The sequence below is a fragment of the Astyanax mexicanus genome, chromosome 3, assembly GCF_023375975.1.
Source record: "Astyanax mexicanus isolate ESR-SI-001 chromosome 3, AstMex3_surface, whole genome shotgun sequence".
Classification (NCBI taxonomy): domain Eukaryota; kingdom Metazoa; phylum Chordata; class Actinopteri; order Characiformes; family Acestrorhamphidae; genus Astyanax; species Astyanax mexicanus.
Genome location: NC_064410.1, coordinates 51,225,551 through 51,240,720, shown reverse-complemented (window position 1 = coordinate 51,240,720; position 15,170 = coordinate 51,225,551). Strand labels below are relative to the sequence as shown.

The following is a 15,170-nucleotide window of genomic DNA, read 5'->3' as shown; positions in this document are numbered from 1 at the left end:
TGCACATACACTTCATGAATAATAAGTCTTAGCTGTGTAGATATTGAGCCCTATTCACTGTTCCCTACATTTAAATTTATGATTACTTAACCTTACAGAATGCTATTATAGATATCAAAATCTTACATGGTTCAGAACCATTTCAGACACATTATGGGTCTGAGTTCATTGCTGTGTGACAGTAGATTGCATAAACAATCTACAAACATAACAAACATGAACATTGGTCTTTTTAAAAGAAGCAGTATGTGAAACCAAACTACCTAATAGAATGTGGGTATTTTATATCCGATAGTGTACATTGTTTGTATTCTGTATATCATAGTGCATTGTGAGATTGTAAGCGTGCACAAAAAATTACGTTATGTTGTTGGGCACCACTACAACATGGTTAAACCGTAAAGTTGGGAGTTGGACAATGAAATTGAAACACCTGGTTTTAGACCACAATAACTTATTGTCCCGACGGACGGTTCTGGTGGAAACAGGAGAGTTGAGGTGCACATTGAATTCTGCCGTGATTTGAGCAGCCGTGGTTTTATGTTTTTTTGGATACAATCCGGGTTATCAACTGAACATCCCTTTCAGACAGCTTCCTCTTGCATCCACAGTTAATCCTGTTGAATGTGGTTGGTCTTCATCTTGGTGGTATGCTGACATTACCCTGGATACCGTGGCTCTTGATACATCACAAAGACTTGCTGTCTTGGTCACAGATGCGCCAGCAAGACGTGCACCAACAGTTTGTCCCCTTTGAACTCTGGTATGTCACACATAATGTTGTGTGAATTGCAATATTTTGAGCAAAACTGTGCTCTTACCCTGCTAATTGAACCTTTACACTCTGCTCTTAATTAATGGAGATTGGCCACCAGTGTGGTCCAATATAGCCATGAAACCTCCCACACTAAAATGACAGGTGTTTCAGTTTCATTGTCCAACCCCTGTATGTACAGAATAAAGCACAGCTTCAAATTAAAACATGAAGCAAAGTGCATTAGCATTTTGTTTGTTGTTGCTAGCTTATAACCACCACCCTGCCTCATTCAAACAGTATTGGATGGAGCACCATTACTCAACAGAACACAGATCCACTCAACAGTGGGGGACTTTATACCCCTCTGGCACTCACCCATAGGTTCATGTTTTCCCTTCTCCTGAGAGTCCTGTTTTGTTGACTTTACCTTATGCATACAGTTAATTCATTAGAAGGGATGTTCACAAATGTTATTTTTATGATATTGTTAGTATAGTATTTTATTGATGACAGTTAAACAGTTTTCTTTTTGTTTTGTTGTTCGGGTTTTTAATATGAATGAAATGGTGAATATCAATGTTTCTTGTGGTCCCAAGGTTTTACATTCTCAAAGTCCTTCCTTTCCAAGGTCAAATGTTCCCAGGGCCATATACATTCTGTCAGCACAGTGTTACAACCTATAATAGGCCATACTTTAATATGATACATTAATTAACTCTATGGGCCCCCAAGCTCATGGTAAGGGTCATGAGTTACCAAATGTCAAATGTAGGCCAAAGAACAGACCAATTTTCCAATAGAAATGCACTTACCTTTGTCAAGGCCTGCCTCAGTAACCTAATTAGCTACATATGTAAACATTGTAATGCAAAACATACACGTCAGAGCATAGCATGCATAAGTAATGGATTTGCTCCTGGTTTAAAGATCTAGAGTGTATTTCTTCTCCTGTCCATTGTTGCTAGGTGTGTATCTTTAAACTTGCTAACATGCTAGCAGAGTAAACGAGGAATGCATAGCACAGTTGAAACCTATCAAATTAAATAGGTAAAATGGTCATTAGACCTTTGGAACGTAGACAGTTGGTGCAACTTAGTGTTGTTTGTTAGCTCTGCTGCATTCTGGTACTCACGGTTTTGGGCTAAGTATTAAACTAAAAGGTTGCCTGGTTAGTGGGGTCTTTGCTAGTTTGAGCGAGCACACTTTAAAAAGCTCAATAGTTATTTTTGGGAGTTGAACAGGAAGCTGATGTGTTCTGTGACTGATCGGCCCTCAAGATTGGGCCCAGGCATACATTACTCTGACCTTGCACTAATAGGCTAGCAGTGTAAAGTCTAGGTAATGTTAAGTTTAGCTGATCCAGAACTTTTCGTTCACAGATACAGCTCCTCCAGGTAATGTTCAGAAAGGTTTTGATTTACCATGCATTTTTGAAAAGTATGTAAGAGTCCTTTGGCAAGACTATTTTGCTGTTGCTGAATTTGTGTGCATGTAAAACATGATTTATATTTATGTGGCTCTGGATGAGAGTGGCAGTGAAATGCCCAAAATTTAAATATAGATAAAGTGTGTGCTGTGTTCTACACTTACCTTTAGTTAATAAGAGGACCTCCAAGAGGTCTTCTACAAACCTTCTCGATCTAATACAATCATGAAGTGGCTCTTAAGATGCTGTTGGGGATTTTCCCAAGAGGCAGCTGGTACAAGTCAACCAGTGCATGTTAAAAATAGCATTAAAATGCAGGCTTGTTTTGAGGTAGCCACATCTACATGTCTTTAACGTGTCCTTGAGATAACAGCACTATCCCTGCAGGTGCTTCTTTTAGATTTCATGTGTAACTTTATTCAAGTGAACCTCAGGTCGAGTGAACTCAGTCTCTTCTTTCTCTTGGTTTCCTTAAGGCAGAGCGCTACGTTAAATATTAGGTCTATACAGATCATGGGTGACTTCATTGAAGACAAAGTGGTGACACTGCTGTTGTACAGCTCGTCGCTGTCTGTTCATTTTTAACTCTAGCTGTCACTATCAATTCACTGGCAGTTATCTCAGAGACCTTGAAGGCCTTTCACAATGCCAGAAGACAGGGAAATCATTGTAAATGCCAGGGTGAGTGTAGTCTCTCCCTGGCCCTCCCTTCCTTTGCTGTTTGTCTCTATCTGACTCCTCCCAGCCTTTTCTTATCTGTCCTTTTTCTTACTAATTCTTTATCTGGCTTATTCATTCTTTTTTTATCATTTAGATTCAACAGTTTCATATATTTATCCATCTCTCTCTTTTTGTCTTTCCTCCTAAGCCTCTCCTTCTCTTGTCAACATCCCCTTCCATGTTCCCTCTCCTCCATGTTACTCTTTATTCTGTACAAGTTTGCGTCATTTACATCTCAGCAAATGGCAGTGCGCTGTATCAGAAAGGCCATGCCAGCGGGTAGGGTGGGGCTGTGTAATCAGTTTCCTCCTCTTCCTTTCTCCCGGGAAGCTGCAGACTCTGCCTGACACCTCATAATCAGCACACCACTGGATCCTGATCAAATACAGTTAAAGCAGGAGGCAAGGGCTTTTATCTTACCTATTACAGCATCCAGGAACTGCCTGAGGGACAGTGGTCATCACGCTGAGATAAGAGAGAGAGCATCGCTTCAGACTCGTATCATTGTTACAGTGATAGTAGGCATGCATGCTCGCCCTGTGCTTTATGTGGAAGCTGACATGTAAGTCAGAGGCTATAGGCTGCTTTTAGTAGTTCTTTTAGATTGTGTCTAGCTGGAATTGTCAAAAAAATAAAGGTCCTTAATTGGCTTGTGTAAGCTGTGCTCACCCATGAACCCTTTCTCTGCAGTGCAGATATGTTAATGTTTACCTGCATCACAATGCACTATGCTGAGCACATTGTTCGTACCAATAGCATTTCTAAAACAGTGGCAAACTGCATGCTTCTAGGAATACAGTCAAATGTATTGTTGTATTGCAAGCTTAAACTATTGTGTTTTACTGGATATGTGCTAATGCATCTTGGTAAATTATGCATTCATTAAAACAACCATTTATTTATCAAAATCTCTATTCCATTAATCATAAAATAATTTGAGGAATTGTCACCCAGCACTGCTTTTTGTTTTTTGTGTATTGTGATCATTGATTACTTGGGAGTTGGAGGTGTTACATAGCACATTACACGGAAGTGACGCGTTGGATTTTGCTTGATTTACAAGGAAAAGTGGTCCATCTGTAATGATCTAAATGTATACTGTAACTGCTAATGAAATGTGCTCACCTTTATAGTTCATAGATTTATTGACCACAGTATGTAAATAACTATGACTTGCCAAGAGCTAATTGGCAAAATGTGTTGCAATTAAGAAGGTGTGGATTTTTACAGGTTCTTTGCCCATTAATTGAGGACATGGTTCTGGTTAGTGACAAATCTGTACTTTTCAAGAAAGTATGGCTAGTGTGACCCAAACATGTTAATGGTCCCACTGGTATAATAAGTAAATAAATAAACATTCTATTAATTATTTTTATGATATGTCCTACAATGTTTCTGAAAGAAAGGTTTTATGCACAGATAAAACAAAGGTGGAAAACCAAGCATGAATGCATAATTCCATATTGGGAGGAAAAGTTACATTACACAGAACAGCTAATGTGTGTTTTGGAATGGTCATGTCAGAAAACTTCATGGTGCATAATTCGTCTTCATACATCTGCAGGAAGTTGGTGGACGTGTCAAAGGAGGATCTACGCACTATTCCATTCTAGGGTTCACCAACATTTCCTAGCCTAAACTGACCCAACACGCTCAGGAAAAGACAATGAAACTGCCTGTGTGATATTACTTTAGTCACTGTATTCTATAATAATCAAGACATACATTTAAGTAATTTCAAACGGTTTACAAACAAATACATGCCCACACACACCAACCAGTGCACTCTGGAGTAGGCCTGGAAACTTTTGTTGCTTGTTTTGAACGGTTTAGAAGAATAACAGTGGGAATATGCTGGAGCTGGAGGTTCATACACACTCTACCAACCAATACCAACTCGTTTCATTAAAATGCACATTACAGATGGGGAAACACACACTTTCTGAATAAGCACTCTAGTACTGTACAAGCTATCACATCTGTACCAGCTGAGTCTGGACTCGTTTGCACTATAAGAACAGACATGATTTCAGTGGGACTTTCACACAGATGCCCATAAGCCAACAAGGCATGTCAGATCACAAAGTGTAAAACATGCCGTGTTTTATACGCTAGTCCCTGAGCTGTGTAGCATGGCAGGGTCTTGCAGGTTCATGCAAATTTTATATGATAAGTGCATGTTTCAGTAGCTCCAGCTGCAACAGTGTTTGGATGAGATTGCAGCAGTTATCCAAAATCTTGGCCCACCATCACAAATTGCCATCAGGACTCTGTGAACTGCTTTTTCTGCTAATTTAAGCAAAGATTGGAAGTTATTTAGGATATGTCATGAATAGCATGCTAGTTTCTGTAGTGAAATCCATAAACCCTTAGACTTGTAATAGGCTTGTAATAATTTGCTGCTGTGAGAATGGTAAAGGGCATGTGTTGTCTAATAGTTCTTTAAAATTAGCCACCTGCAGTCATTACCTGCATTAGTTGTTGAGGTTGTAAGTTATAGCAGACCAGTATTACACAAGTTCTCTATCGCCAATTTGCGGGTGACATTTTTTTATTAGCAAGAAAAAGGAGAGTTAATTGGTTTAATGTACAAAAAGTAGGTTATAGGTTAGATTAAAGCTCTATTTGTTCTTTTAAAAAATGATTACATTTTACGAAGTCAATGCTTTTGACAGTTCATAATATAAGACAATATAAGACCACTAAACCTTCCTTGCAATGATTTTACAACAGTCATGCTTTAAAAGAACACTGAACACAGGTCTTCACCTCTGTTAAATTTGATTATAGAAAACACATGTTGAACAAATTGTAATTAATGCTATTAAACAAAATTTACTTTTGTAGGTATGAGTATTCTCCCACAGCTCTTGGTGCTCTGAGGCAACTGGTCTTCCCTGGTTTCCCTGTTGCTAGCTACCATGGTTTCCTGTTGAAATTTTATTAGCCTGCACAGGATGGTCAAAAACCCTAAAAAGAAAAGCAAATCACAAATTTGACTGGACTTCTTGTCCCTGCTGTTCCCACACTGCCGTCATCCATTCTAGCAGTTGTGTGTGTGGCTACCACCGGTGTGATAACAGTAATGATATGGCCGGGTTCCAGCCTGCGAAGGCCATTAAAGAATGATTCATATGGCCATGTCCTTTTAATGACATCTCCCGTCAGACATCAATAAAAGCGGACGGTTGGAGTGGGGGGCCGAGGGGTGGAGCAAAAGCGAGGGAGGAGAGAGAGAGGAGCAGAAGAGGGAGCAGTGTGACCTGTGTCCTCCGTCACAGCTCTCCAACAAATCTCCTGCAAACGTGTCACTTAGTAGTAATGCGCAGGGTCATATTTTTTTATGATCCTCCAATCTCAAATTGACAGCCTTCGCTGTCAGCAATAATACCAGACAGGGCAGCATTTCCCCAAATGAAAACAGCATTATGGGCTAGTAGTAGACTTTGTGTCAGTGACTTAGCAGGGTGGAGCTTTGAGAGTTAGACAATAAGACCTGTGAGGGCATGTCATTATTTTGTTGTTTAGCATCCATATGAGCCAGGTCTCACATTTTACCATAGATTTACCATAGCTTACATTAGATTTTTAAACAATATTGTATGCTGCTCCAGCGTTGTCACAGAAACAGTACCACGACTGCACAGTTATTTTACTGGCAAATGTTCCTCCACACATAATGCTTGTATGTTGATTTGTGAGGACTGGCATTATAACAGGCTTTTAAATCATTCAACCAAATTCAATACACGATAAACAATGTAACAATATAACTTACAATGTAAAACAAGGTAAATAAAGCTTATAAATTATAATTTTATTTTTCGAGATAAAGATTTATTCTAAACCTATACCACCCACGGAAGGAAAATATACTTCTTAAATAAAGAATCAACCAGCTAACTATATTCACTTATAGATTGCATTAGTTTCACACCAAACCAAGACATAACTGCCAGAACTGTTGCATCTAAATATAATATAAATAAATCTACTTAACAAATAAACTTTATTCATTTAAGCCATGGCATTTGTCCAAAAATAGGGAAAACCTGAAACAGTAGGGAATCTTCACAAATGTGGCTTTTTAGACTGAACGCATGATTTTTAAGACTCACCTGAACTCTTAAAGAGTTATTTAGTAATTAAAGGATTCTATATAGTGTCATAACAACATGCAACAAAAGTCACCAGCTTTGGAATATGCTTTATTTACTACCTGTTAAAATAGCGACAAGGCCTTTTTTTTTTACTTACTGCAGAATAATCCACACAGTCTTGAACATGCAAGGCTTAAGCGTGCCCTTTTCAGCACTGGGGGATGAGCCACTGTAAGTGGTTTCAAAGAGCTATAGCATTAACACCAGTTTTTGCTGATTGGTTACGTGCTGTAACAAGCTTAAAGATTTCTCCTCTTTGTTTCCTGCAGGTTATCTGGAATGAATGTGCCATCTCCTATTGTCAGCAACAAGAACTGGCTGAGGCTACACTTTGTAACTGACAGCAACCATCGATACAGGGGCTTTAGCGCCCATTACCAAGGTAAGCTGCCATTTTAATCACTTCACATATCCCCATATGGGACTTCCAATAAACAAGACTCTTGAAACAATCCAATCAAATCACTGTAGCTAGATCTTTGGTGTTACAGGGACATGAGTCCAAGCAGTTAACTACTTCATTACACTCAATCTGTATTCCACAGATGTTTTCTAAATGTCTTTGTTGGTAGAAACTGTATTATTTTATTGTTATCATTTTTATGTTTTTATTTTGATTAATTTATTCAGTTGAATCAGTTAAATGTTGTTTCCTTTCTGTCAAATTTCTACTCAAAGCAGTAAGAGACAGATATTTCTGTTTTGCCATTTTTCATTTGGTTGCAGAGCTTCATTCTGCTAACTGCAAGTGTATCAGGCAGATATATTTTTTTCTTTAATCTATCTTTATTTATTTTAGTATTTTTTTTTTACTTTGCTGCAAATGCTTGCATGGATTTGTTTTTCCCTCTAGACTAACACACTGAACAGCAGACCTCTCTACACCTCTTTGGAAATAGCTGTCTCTTTTTATTCCTCCGTTCGTCCAAAAGCTGCTGTACATTTGTACTGTATTTGTTCAGTTGTAAAAGGTCATCCAATGCCATACTCTTCTCATGTGCCTTGCTGTGTGTTGTTTTTGTGACCAATGTCTGACACACATTTACCATAAACCCAGTTCCAGCGTTTGCCTATTGACCAAACTGTTAGTTTTAACTGACTGTACTGTATTTCGGGTGGAATATGAAAGTGTTTGCCAACCCTTACATACTAAAACTGCTCAACATAATAAAAGCAACAGTCACTAATTAGAATTGTAGCACTTTCTTGCAGGCAATAAATATTAAAAAGTCTACAGACTAGACAATTGGCATATACGCATGCACTTGGACAGTCTTTCTATTGCTAATGTACATCATTATTTAGAAGTTGCTTTGGATAAAAGTGTCCGCTAAAAGCAATGCAATGTAATGTAATGTAATTGATCTGGAAGGCATGGAGTTTGTGTAGTTCAAAATATGGGTATGACTTTAGGGAAGTTATTTGTAAACACTAACCTGATAGACAAAAAAACACTGTGTGAACTGCTGTACAACTAAATTAATCTTTGTATTCTGCCAATCTATCATCATACAGAACTGAGAAAGAATACACTGCACTGATTAGCCTATCTCCATCTTGGATTTTCATTCGGTTGTATGTCCATGGCTGTATCTGTCCTTGTTTCTACTGGTTGACAGGCCTTCATGGTCTGAATTTTTTTTATGCTCAGAGGCGCAGAGTTTTCCACGTGACAGCACATGAAAGCACAATACAACGTTAATGTATTGGAGGACTGCATTTTTAACCCTGTCACTAATGTGTAGGCAATTTTTTTTTCTACAAATGTTATACAAATGCAATGTAGGAGTGTCAGATTTTAACTGTGAAATATATATATTAATAATAATAATAATAATAATATTAAGCAGCCTTTCTTATAATGAAATGCCTTAGGAAATTCTTAGGAACATATTGGCAAAGAAGTCCTAGGTGTCTTTCTCTATTTTAATTTTTTCTCTATTGTTATCTAAATCAAAGACTTAAAAAGATCATACAGATGCAGACACACATTACTCTTTCACTTTCTGAATGATGCCCGTATATACAAGCAGGTGCCGTAAACACGTTCTAAACAAACGGAATGATGACCAAACATATGCTCAGTCATTCAATGAAGCCAGTCATTTGTGTACGATACAAATTGGCTCCAGAGAAAACCTGCTTTGTCTTCTGCTCCAAGTTCTTAGTAATGAACAGGAGCAGTGTGTTTTCTGACTGTGAAATAGCAGGTTTACACCATCTTGGGAGTGACAAGCAGTGGCGTTTTAAAAGTAGCAGCTGCACAGTGCCCCAGGACACCAACCCAGCAAAATCCAATTTAGCCTACTGATATGTCTGAAAGAGATGCCATCAAAAAAGAAGCATGTTCCATTTCGAATGGCGCCACTCTTATTGACATTAACCAGCTGTTGCTCCCCATTCAGAATGCCCATAGAAGGAAGCACTGGAAAATAAAGGCATTATTGGCAATGCTGTCTGGCCTCCGCTTTCCACAGATAGACGCACTCCACACCATCCTCTAAGATAAGAGTGGAGTTGCCTGATCTCAACTTAATCAGTTTTGACTCTAGTTTGACTCTGCCTTTGGACCCACACAAGTAAGCATTACAAAGACAGTTAAGTCCTGCCGACTGGTGGGTGATTTAGAACAGCTAAAATTCCTTAATGCATCAAACAGTATTGGGATGAGATAAGAAAACACTTTGACGACTGCATGAAAACTAGATTAGCAAGATCTTCACCATGAAATACTTGCTTAACAATGCTCAAGGTGGGAAATCCAGAACACCATGTCAACTTTCAATCAGTCTAAGAGAGCTGAACAGCTTTGTGAGAGTTGGTGTATCCATGCTCCACCTACTAATGTGTTCTTTCTAAGACAGAATTAGCTTTACAGAACATTGGGGAAAATCAGGAAATGTGAAGCATGGACTGACATGCCATATAAAAAGAGAAGCTCAAGAATGCTGCATACCGATTTGAAATGCATGTGTGAGATCCTGTATTGAATGTGAATGTAATTTCTTCTAGAGTCACATGTTCACACAGACAGTTCTAGCCAGACCTTCTGTCATGATTGTTGCTACTAACTGCACCATCCACTGTGGGGGTTAATGCCTTCTATGACCTCAGTCTCAGTAAACATATGAGACAGTGGATCAAGGAATTTGAATCTGAAAATAAAATGTTTCTATTCGTCTGGCACCCACTATCAGGTCATGCTTAAACTTTTGAAATTCACATCACGTTGCCATGAGCACACTGGCTTGTGTTCAACCTCACTAACTTAGACTTTCTCACACTTATAAAGGTGGAGGTGCCCCCAAGCCGTAAAGTAATTTATTTGTTTATAGCTATCCCATGACTTATGGCATGTCAGTGTATAGTGTACATATGTACACTCTTATTAATAAAGGTGTGCTGAATGGTTCTTTGAGGATTGCCATAGAAGAACTATTTTTTCTTTCATAAAGAATCGTGTTTATATTAGAGGCATGAGAGTGTAAAGATCTTTGTCCAGGTCTAAATAACCTTTACTTGAATAAAGGGCTTTTGACCAATTTTGACCTTTTGGGTTGTTCATGGTTTCTTCTATTGCCACTATATCACACCAAGAACCAATTAATGCACCTTCACTCTTTTAGAGTCTAAATAATATTGCACACATTACCAGGTGGAGCATGAGTAAGTCAGTGGTGAGGTAAAATCAGCGTTCTCTAGTTTTAGGTTTCTCAGCAGTCTCACAGTCAGTTTTCTAAAATGTAATGGCATAGCAAGCATTCTGCACAATTTCCTCTACTCTTCTGAGCAGGTCAGTTCGAAATAGAACCTCATCTTTTTAGAAACAGAAGGATTTTGCCACAGTGTTCTGTTCCCTGGAGTGCCTGCCATGGCTAATAAAGTCTTTCTTTGATGGTCACTCCTGCCACCAACTCATTAGACTCGAGGGAGAATGTAGAGGCATGTTCGTTCAGGATTCGCTATTGGCCTGGGGGAATAATTAATTTGGCTGGACTCCACTATGTCTCTGTCAGACATGATTCCACAAGCATTTGCTTAAACTATAATGCCATTAGTGCTAATGCGTGTGCTGCTGCAACTCGGATGCACAATTTATTACCCAACTTGCGGAGTCTGTGCTGCACTAGTTAGACAGACTAAAACTTCTGGATGTCAGATATTTGTGAGCGTATGCTGAAATGGGTTTGAGCTGTGTGCCGTTTTAGATTGGGGTAATAGTTGTGTAAACAAAGTCAGCACGGAGACCCAACTTGCTGACTTTGCTCCCCAAAGGAGAACAACATGCACCCTAACTATGCACAAATAGAGAATAGCACACCGCAGTACAATCACTCATACTGAGTTTTAAACTGGAGGGAGCATTTTAGGGATGATTTGGAGATCATGGAATAGACAAACTTCTGATATGACAATTCTAACCAGATGCCAGTAATGAGAATGAAGTCTAACACATTCTTTATAACGGGCCACAAAAGCAACCCTGTGTTAAAATCAGTAATTACATTTAAAACAGAACCAGTTTCAACCAGACCAAGAATACATTATTAGTTCTCATTTACATTGATTAATAATTGGAGTTTCATTAAGCATACAATGTTCTCCACCATACAGTTGCCACCCAGTTTTAAACCAGTTGACTGAATATGCTGCTTATCTTTTATCTTGAATTCCAGCCCTGCTCGCATTAAAATGGCAGCACAATTAATCACTGAGAAATGGCCTTTTGAGTATAAAAGTAATGAGAATGCATGCAAACAACGCACTTGTTCATTAGCTGTACATATTTAGAAACATATTTTTTTTAACCTAATTGCCACCATACTCTTCTTTCACACTTGGACAGGGTGAAAAACGGACAGGGATTTTTAAAATGCTTATTTTAAATATGAACGAGGGCAAATTTCTTCAGTGCAGGGTCAGAGAGACCACCCACCTACCACTGTTTTCATTCCCATGGCAACTGCAGTCAGTATTAGACGCCCCCTCACACAGTAAACAGTTCATATAAGGAAACACTGTTTATCATCATCTTTAATTCAGAACTTCAGTAAGTCTTCATCCCTTCCAGTATAGCACATAAACCTCCCCTGCGGTGAGATGGATCTGCATCCTTAATATCTCTCAATGTTGCCATTAGTTCCAGACTCCCACAGATGGTTTAAACTTAGGAGATTTATCCAAGTGTTCGTTCTGAACTGACTTTGCAGAAAGGAAATTCTTTGCTGCATGTAATGTTCTGGTGTAGCCTGAGAGCAGTAACATTCTCAAAGATTTATTGGACTTCCTCGATTCACCAAATCTTGTCAACATATTATTAAAAAGTTGTCAGATACCTGGACACATTTACATTTCAACATTAACTTGAAACCAAACGGGATTATTTTTACTTAGTTGTGTACTTGCTTATATAAAGCATAACTCGTGTTCTGTAGTCAATCTTGTCTAATGTAGTATAGCAGAAGGTGTGTTGACTGCAGACTAGCTTTAACCTCATATTTGCTTTAAAACCCATTTTTCATAATTTTTCAAATCCTAATAGATGCAGATACAGAGTACTGATACCAACTCTGACATAACCACTCTATAGCTGCCTATAAATCCTCATGTTAACATTTCATTTTTATAGGTCTTATTTTGGGTGAAGGCAGTGTTCTAAATCCCAAATTAAGTACAGTGGGGGAAATAAGTATTTGTCTGATACATTGCAGATTTTATTTTTATACATTGCAAAGTTTTGTCACCTAAAAAGTATGGAGGGTCTGTCATTTTTATCATAGGGAAAAAAATCTAGAGATGTATTTGATATAATGTAACAACGGAACTCAATATTTGGTACAGAAACCTTTGTTTGCAGTTACAGAGGCTAGATTATTCCTGTAGGTCTTGACCAAGTTTGCACACACTGCATCAGGGTACTTTGGCCCAGCACTCCGTACAGATCTTTCAGGTTTCAGGACTGTCCCTGAGCAACATTGATTTCAGCTTTCTCCAAAGATTTTCTGTTGGGTTCAAGTCTGAAGCCTTGCTAGGCCACTCCACGGAGCCACTCCTTAGTTGCACTGGCTGTGGGTTTCAGGTCATTGTCATGCTGGAAGACCCAGCCATGACTAATCTTCAGTGTTCGCACTGAGAAAAGTAATACAGTGCAGTCATCCTGTCACCTTTGCAAAGAAAGAACACAAAAGTATGATGTTTTCACCCCCATGCTTTACAGTTGGAACAGTGTTCTGTTGTACTTTTCCTTCTTCTTCTTGGTTAAACAAGTGGATCTGATACAAAAAAGTAAATAAATTTGTCTCATCTGACCACATGTCATTTTCCCATGAGCCTCATCCCATGTTCTGGCATGAGCCTGGGTACCTTTTGTGCTATGCAGGATTTCAATCCATTATAATCGGTGTCATCTTATTGATAATCTTTGAGAATGTGGACCCAGCTCTCTTCAGGTGATTGACCAGGTCTTCCTGTGTAGTTCTGGGCTGATTTCTGACCTTTCTCAGAATCATCCTTACCTCATGAGGAGAGACCTTGCATGGAGCCCCAGCCTGAGGACGATTAACAGTCATCTTGTGTTTCATTCATTTTCTAATAATTACACCAACAGTTTTTGCCTTCTTGCCCAGCTTCTTGCCTATTGTCCTGTAGCTCATTCCTGCCTTGTGCAGGTCTACAGTTTTCAAACAGGTACAATTATTACAAGTATACAGGACAGAATAAACAGGTCTGTAAGAGACAGAATGCTGGTTGGTAGTTAAGCAAAAACTTATTTTATGCATTAAAATACAAATTATTCATTTAAATAACATACTATGTAATCTGGATTGTTTTTAAGATTTTGCGTTTCACAGTTGAAGTGTTCCAACGATAAAAATCACAGACCTCGAAACGTATTTCCTCCACTGTATATAAGCACATTTTCTAGTTGAATAACTGCACATATGAAAAGTTGCACAGTTAAAAAAACAAAAGGTTCCACAATGCAGTAATGCATGTAAGTACTACATAATGTGCTATATAATGTTAAATAGCTTTACATTTCTAATGAACTTGGCTTGGATAGGGATATTCGTCATTTTCATTTTTTTTTTCTTCCACAAATGAATCGGTCGGAGTCAGAGTAAAAATGCTATATATTTCTCAGCAGATGCAAAAGTCATGGCCTGTGCTTATCATAGTCATCCAGTGTAGTGGTTCATCTAGAGGTTAAGGGCTACAGCACTGGCATATACTGATATCCTCATATTCCTGACTTAATGAAAGTGAGTGAAGGTTAAGTAAGTCTGCTGAAATATGATCGCCTCACTATTTCCTTCTTATAGCCCATAGGCCAGCACACGCACACTTGCCTCTGAACCAGAGAATTATATGACATGCAGCTCAGAGAACAATTACTGTAATTTATCCTTGACAAGATGGACATGGAATAGGATGCCGGGTGGTGCTGATGGGGAGATAAGAAGACAATACAAGAACTACTTCAAGATCATACTAAGGACTTGCAAATCTATCCATTTACAAACTATTGAAAAAATTACATAAGACTTGCTGACAAGGCTGAAAATATTACTAAATGTCATTTCAGGATTTTTTTACAATTGAATGATGTAAATGAAGATAAATATGTTGCAGAACATACACCTCAGATGCATCATGTTAAATCATATACAAGTAATAGTAATGTTGAAACCAAAAAAAAAAAAACAAGTTTGTAAAGTCCTATTAGGATAAGGATTAGTTTAATTTGGGGAGGGGGAGGTGGAGTAACATAATTTTACTACAGGACGTGTATAAAAAAGTTATGATCAATTTGCATGAAATTAGAAACCAAGGCATAAATGACTGAGGTGGGACTGGCTACTTGATTTTTGCACTTCCTACACCCTTACATTAATGATATAATTTTGATTTTATAATTAGAAGCTGCATAAACTTGTAGAACATATGTGGGCTAACAGCTACACTATACAATGGGGAGGACTTCTGTATGAATTCTAATCAATTCACACAGAACAAAAATCATAGTATGACCAAATGATCAAAATGAGAGTGGCTGCTTGATGTATGTAATGTAGTCAGCTACGGCAATTCTATAGGATGAAAAGAA

General features: G+C 38.3%; 1 protein-coding gene across 5 annotated transcripts in view; it reads left to right on the top strand.

Moving 5' to 3' along the window:
• csmd3b (CUB and Sushi multiple domains 3b) overlaps positions 1-15,170 on the top strand; it is a 524,461-nt gene that overhangs the window by 251,809 nt on the left and 257,482 nt on the right. For all 5 annotated transcript variants that reach the window (XM_022683312.2, XM_049475470.1, XM_022683311.2 and 2 more), the window contains exon 6: positions 7,333-7,445. In XM_022683312.2, coding sequence (XP_022539033.2) covers positions 7,333-7,445 — 113 coding nt within the window. The remainder of the gene's footprint in view (positions 1-7,332; positions 7,446-15,170) is intronic.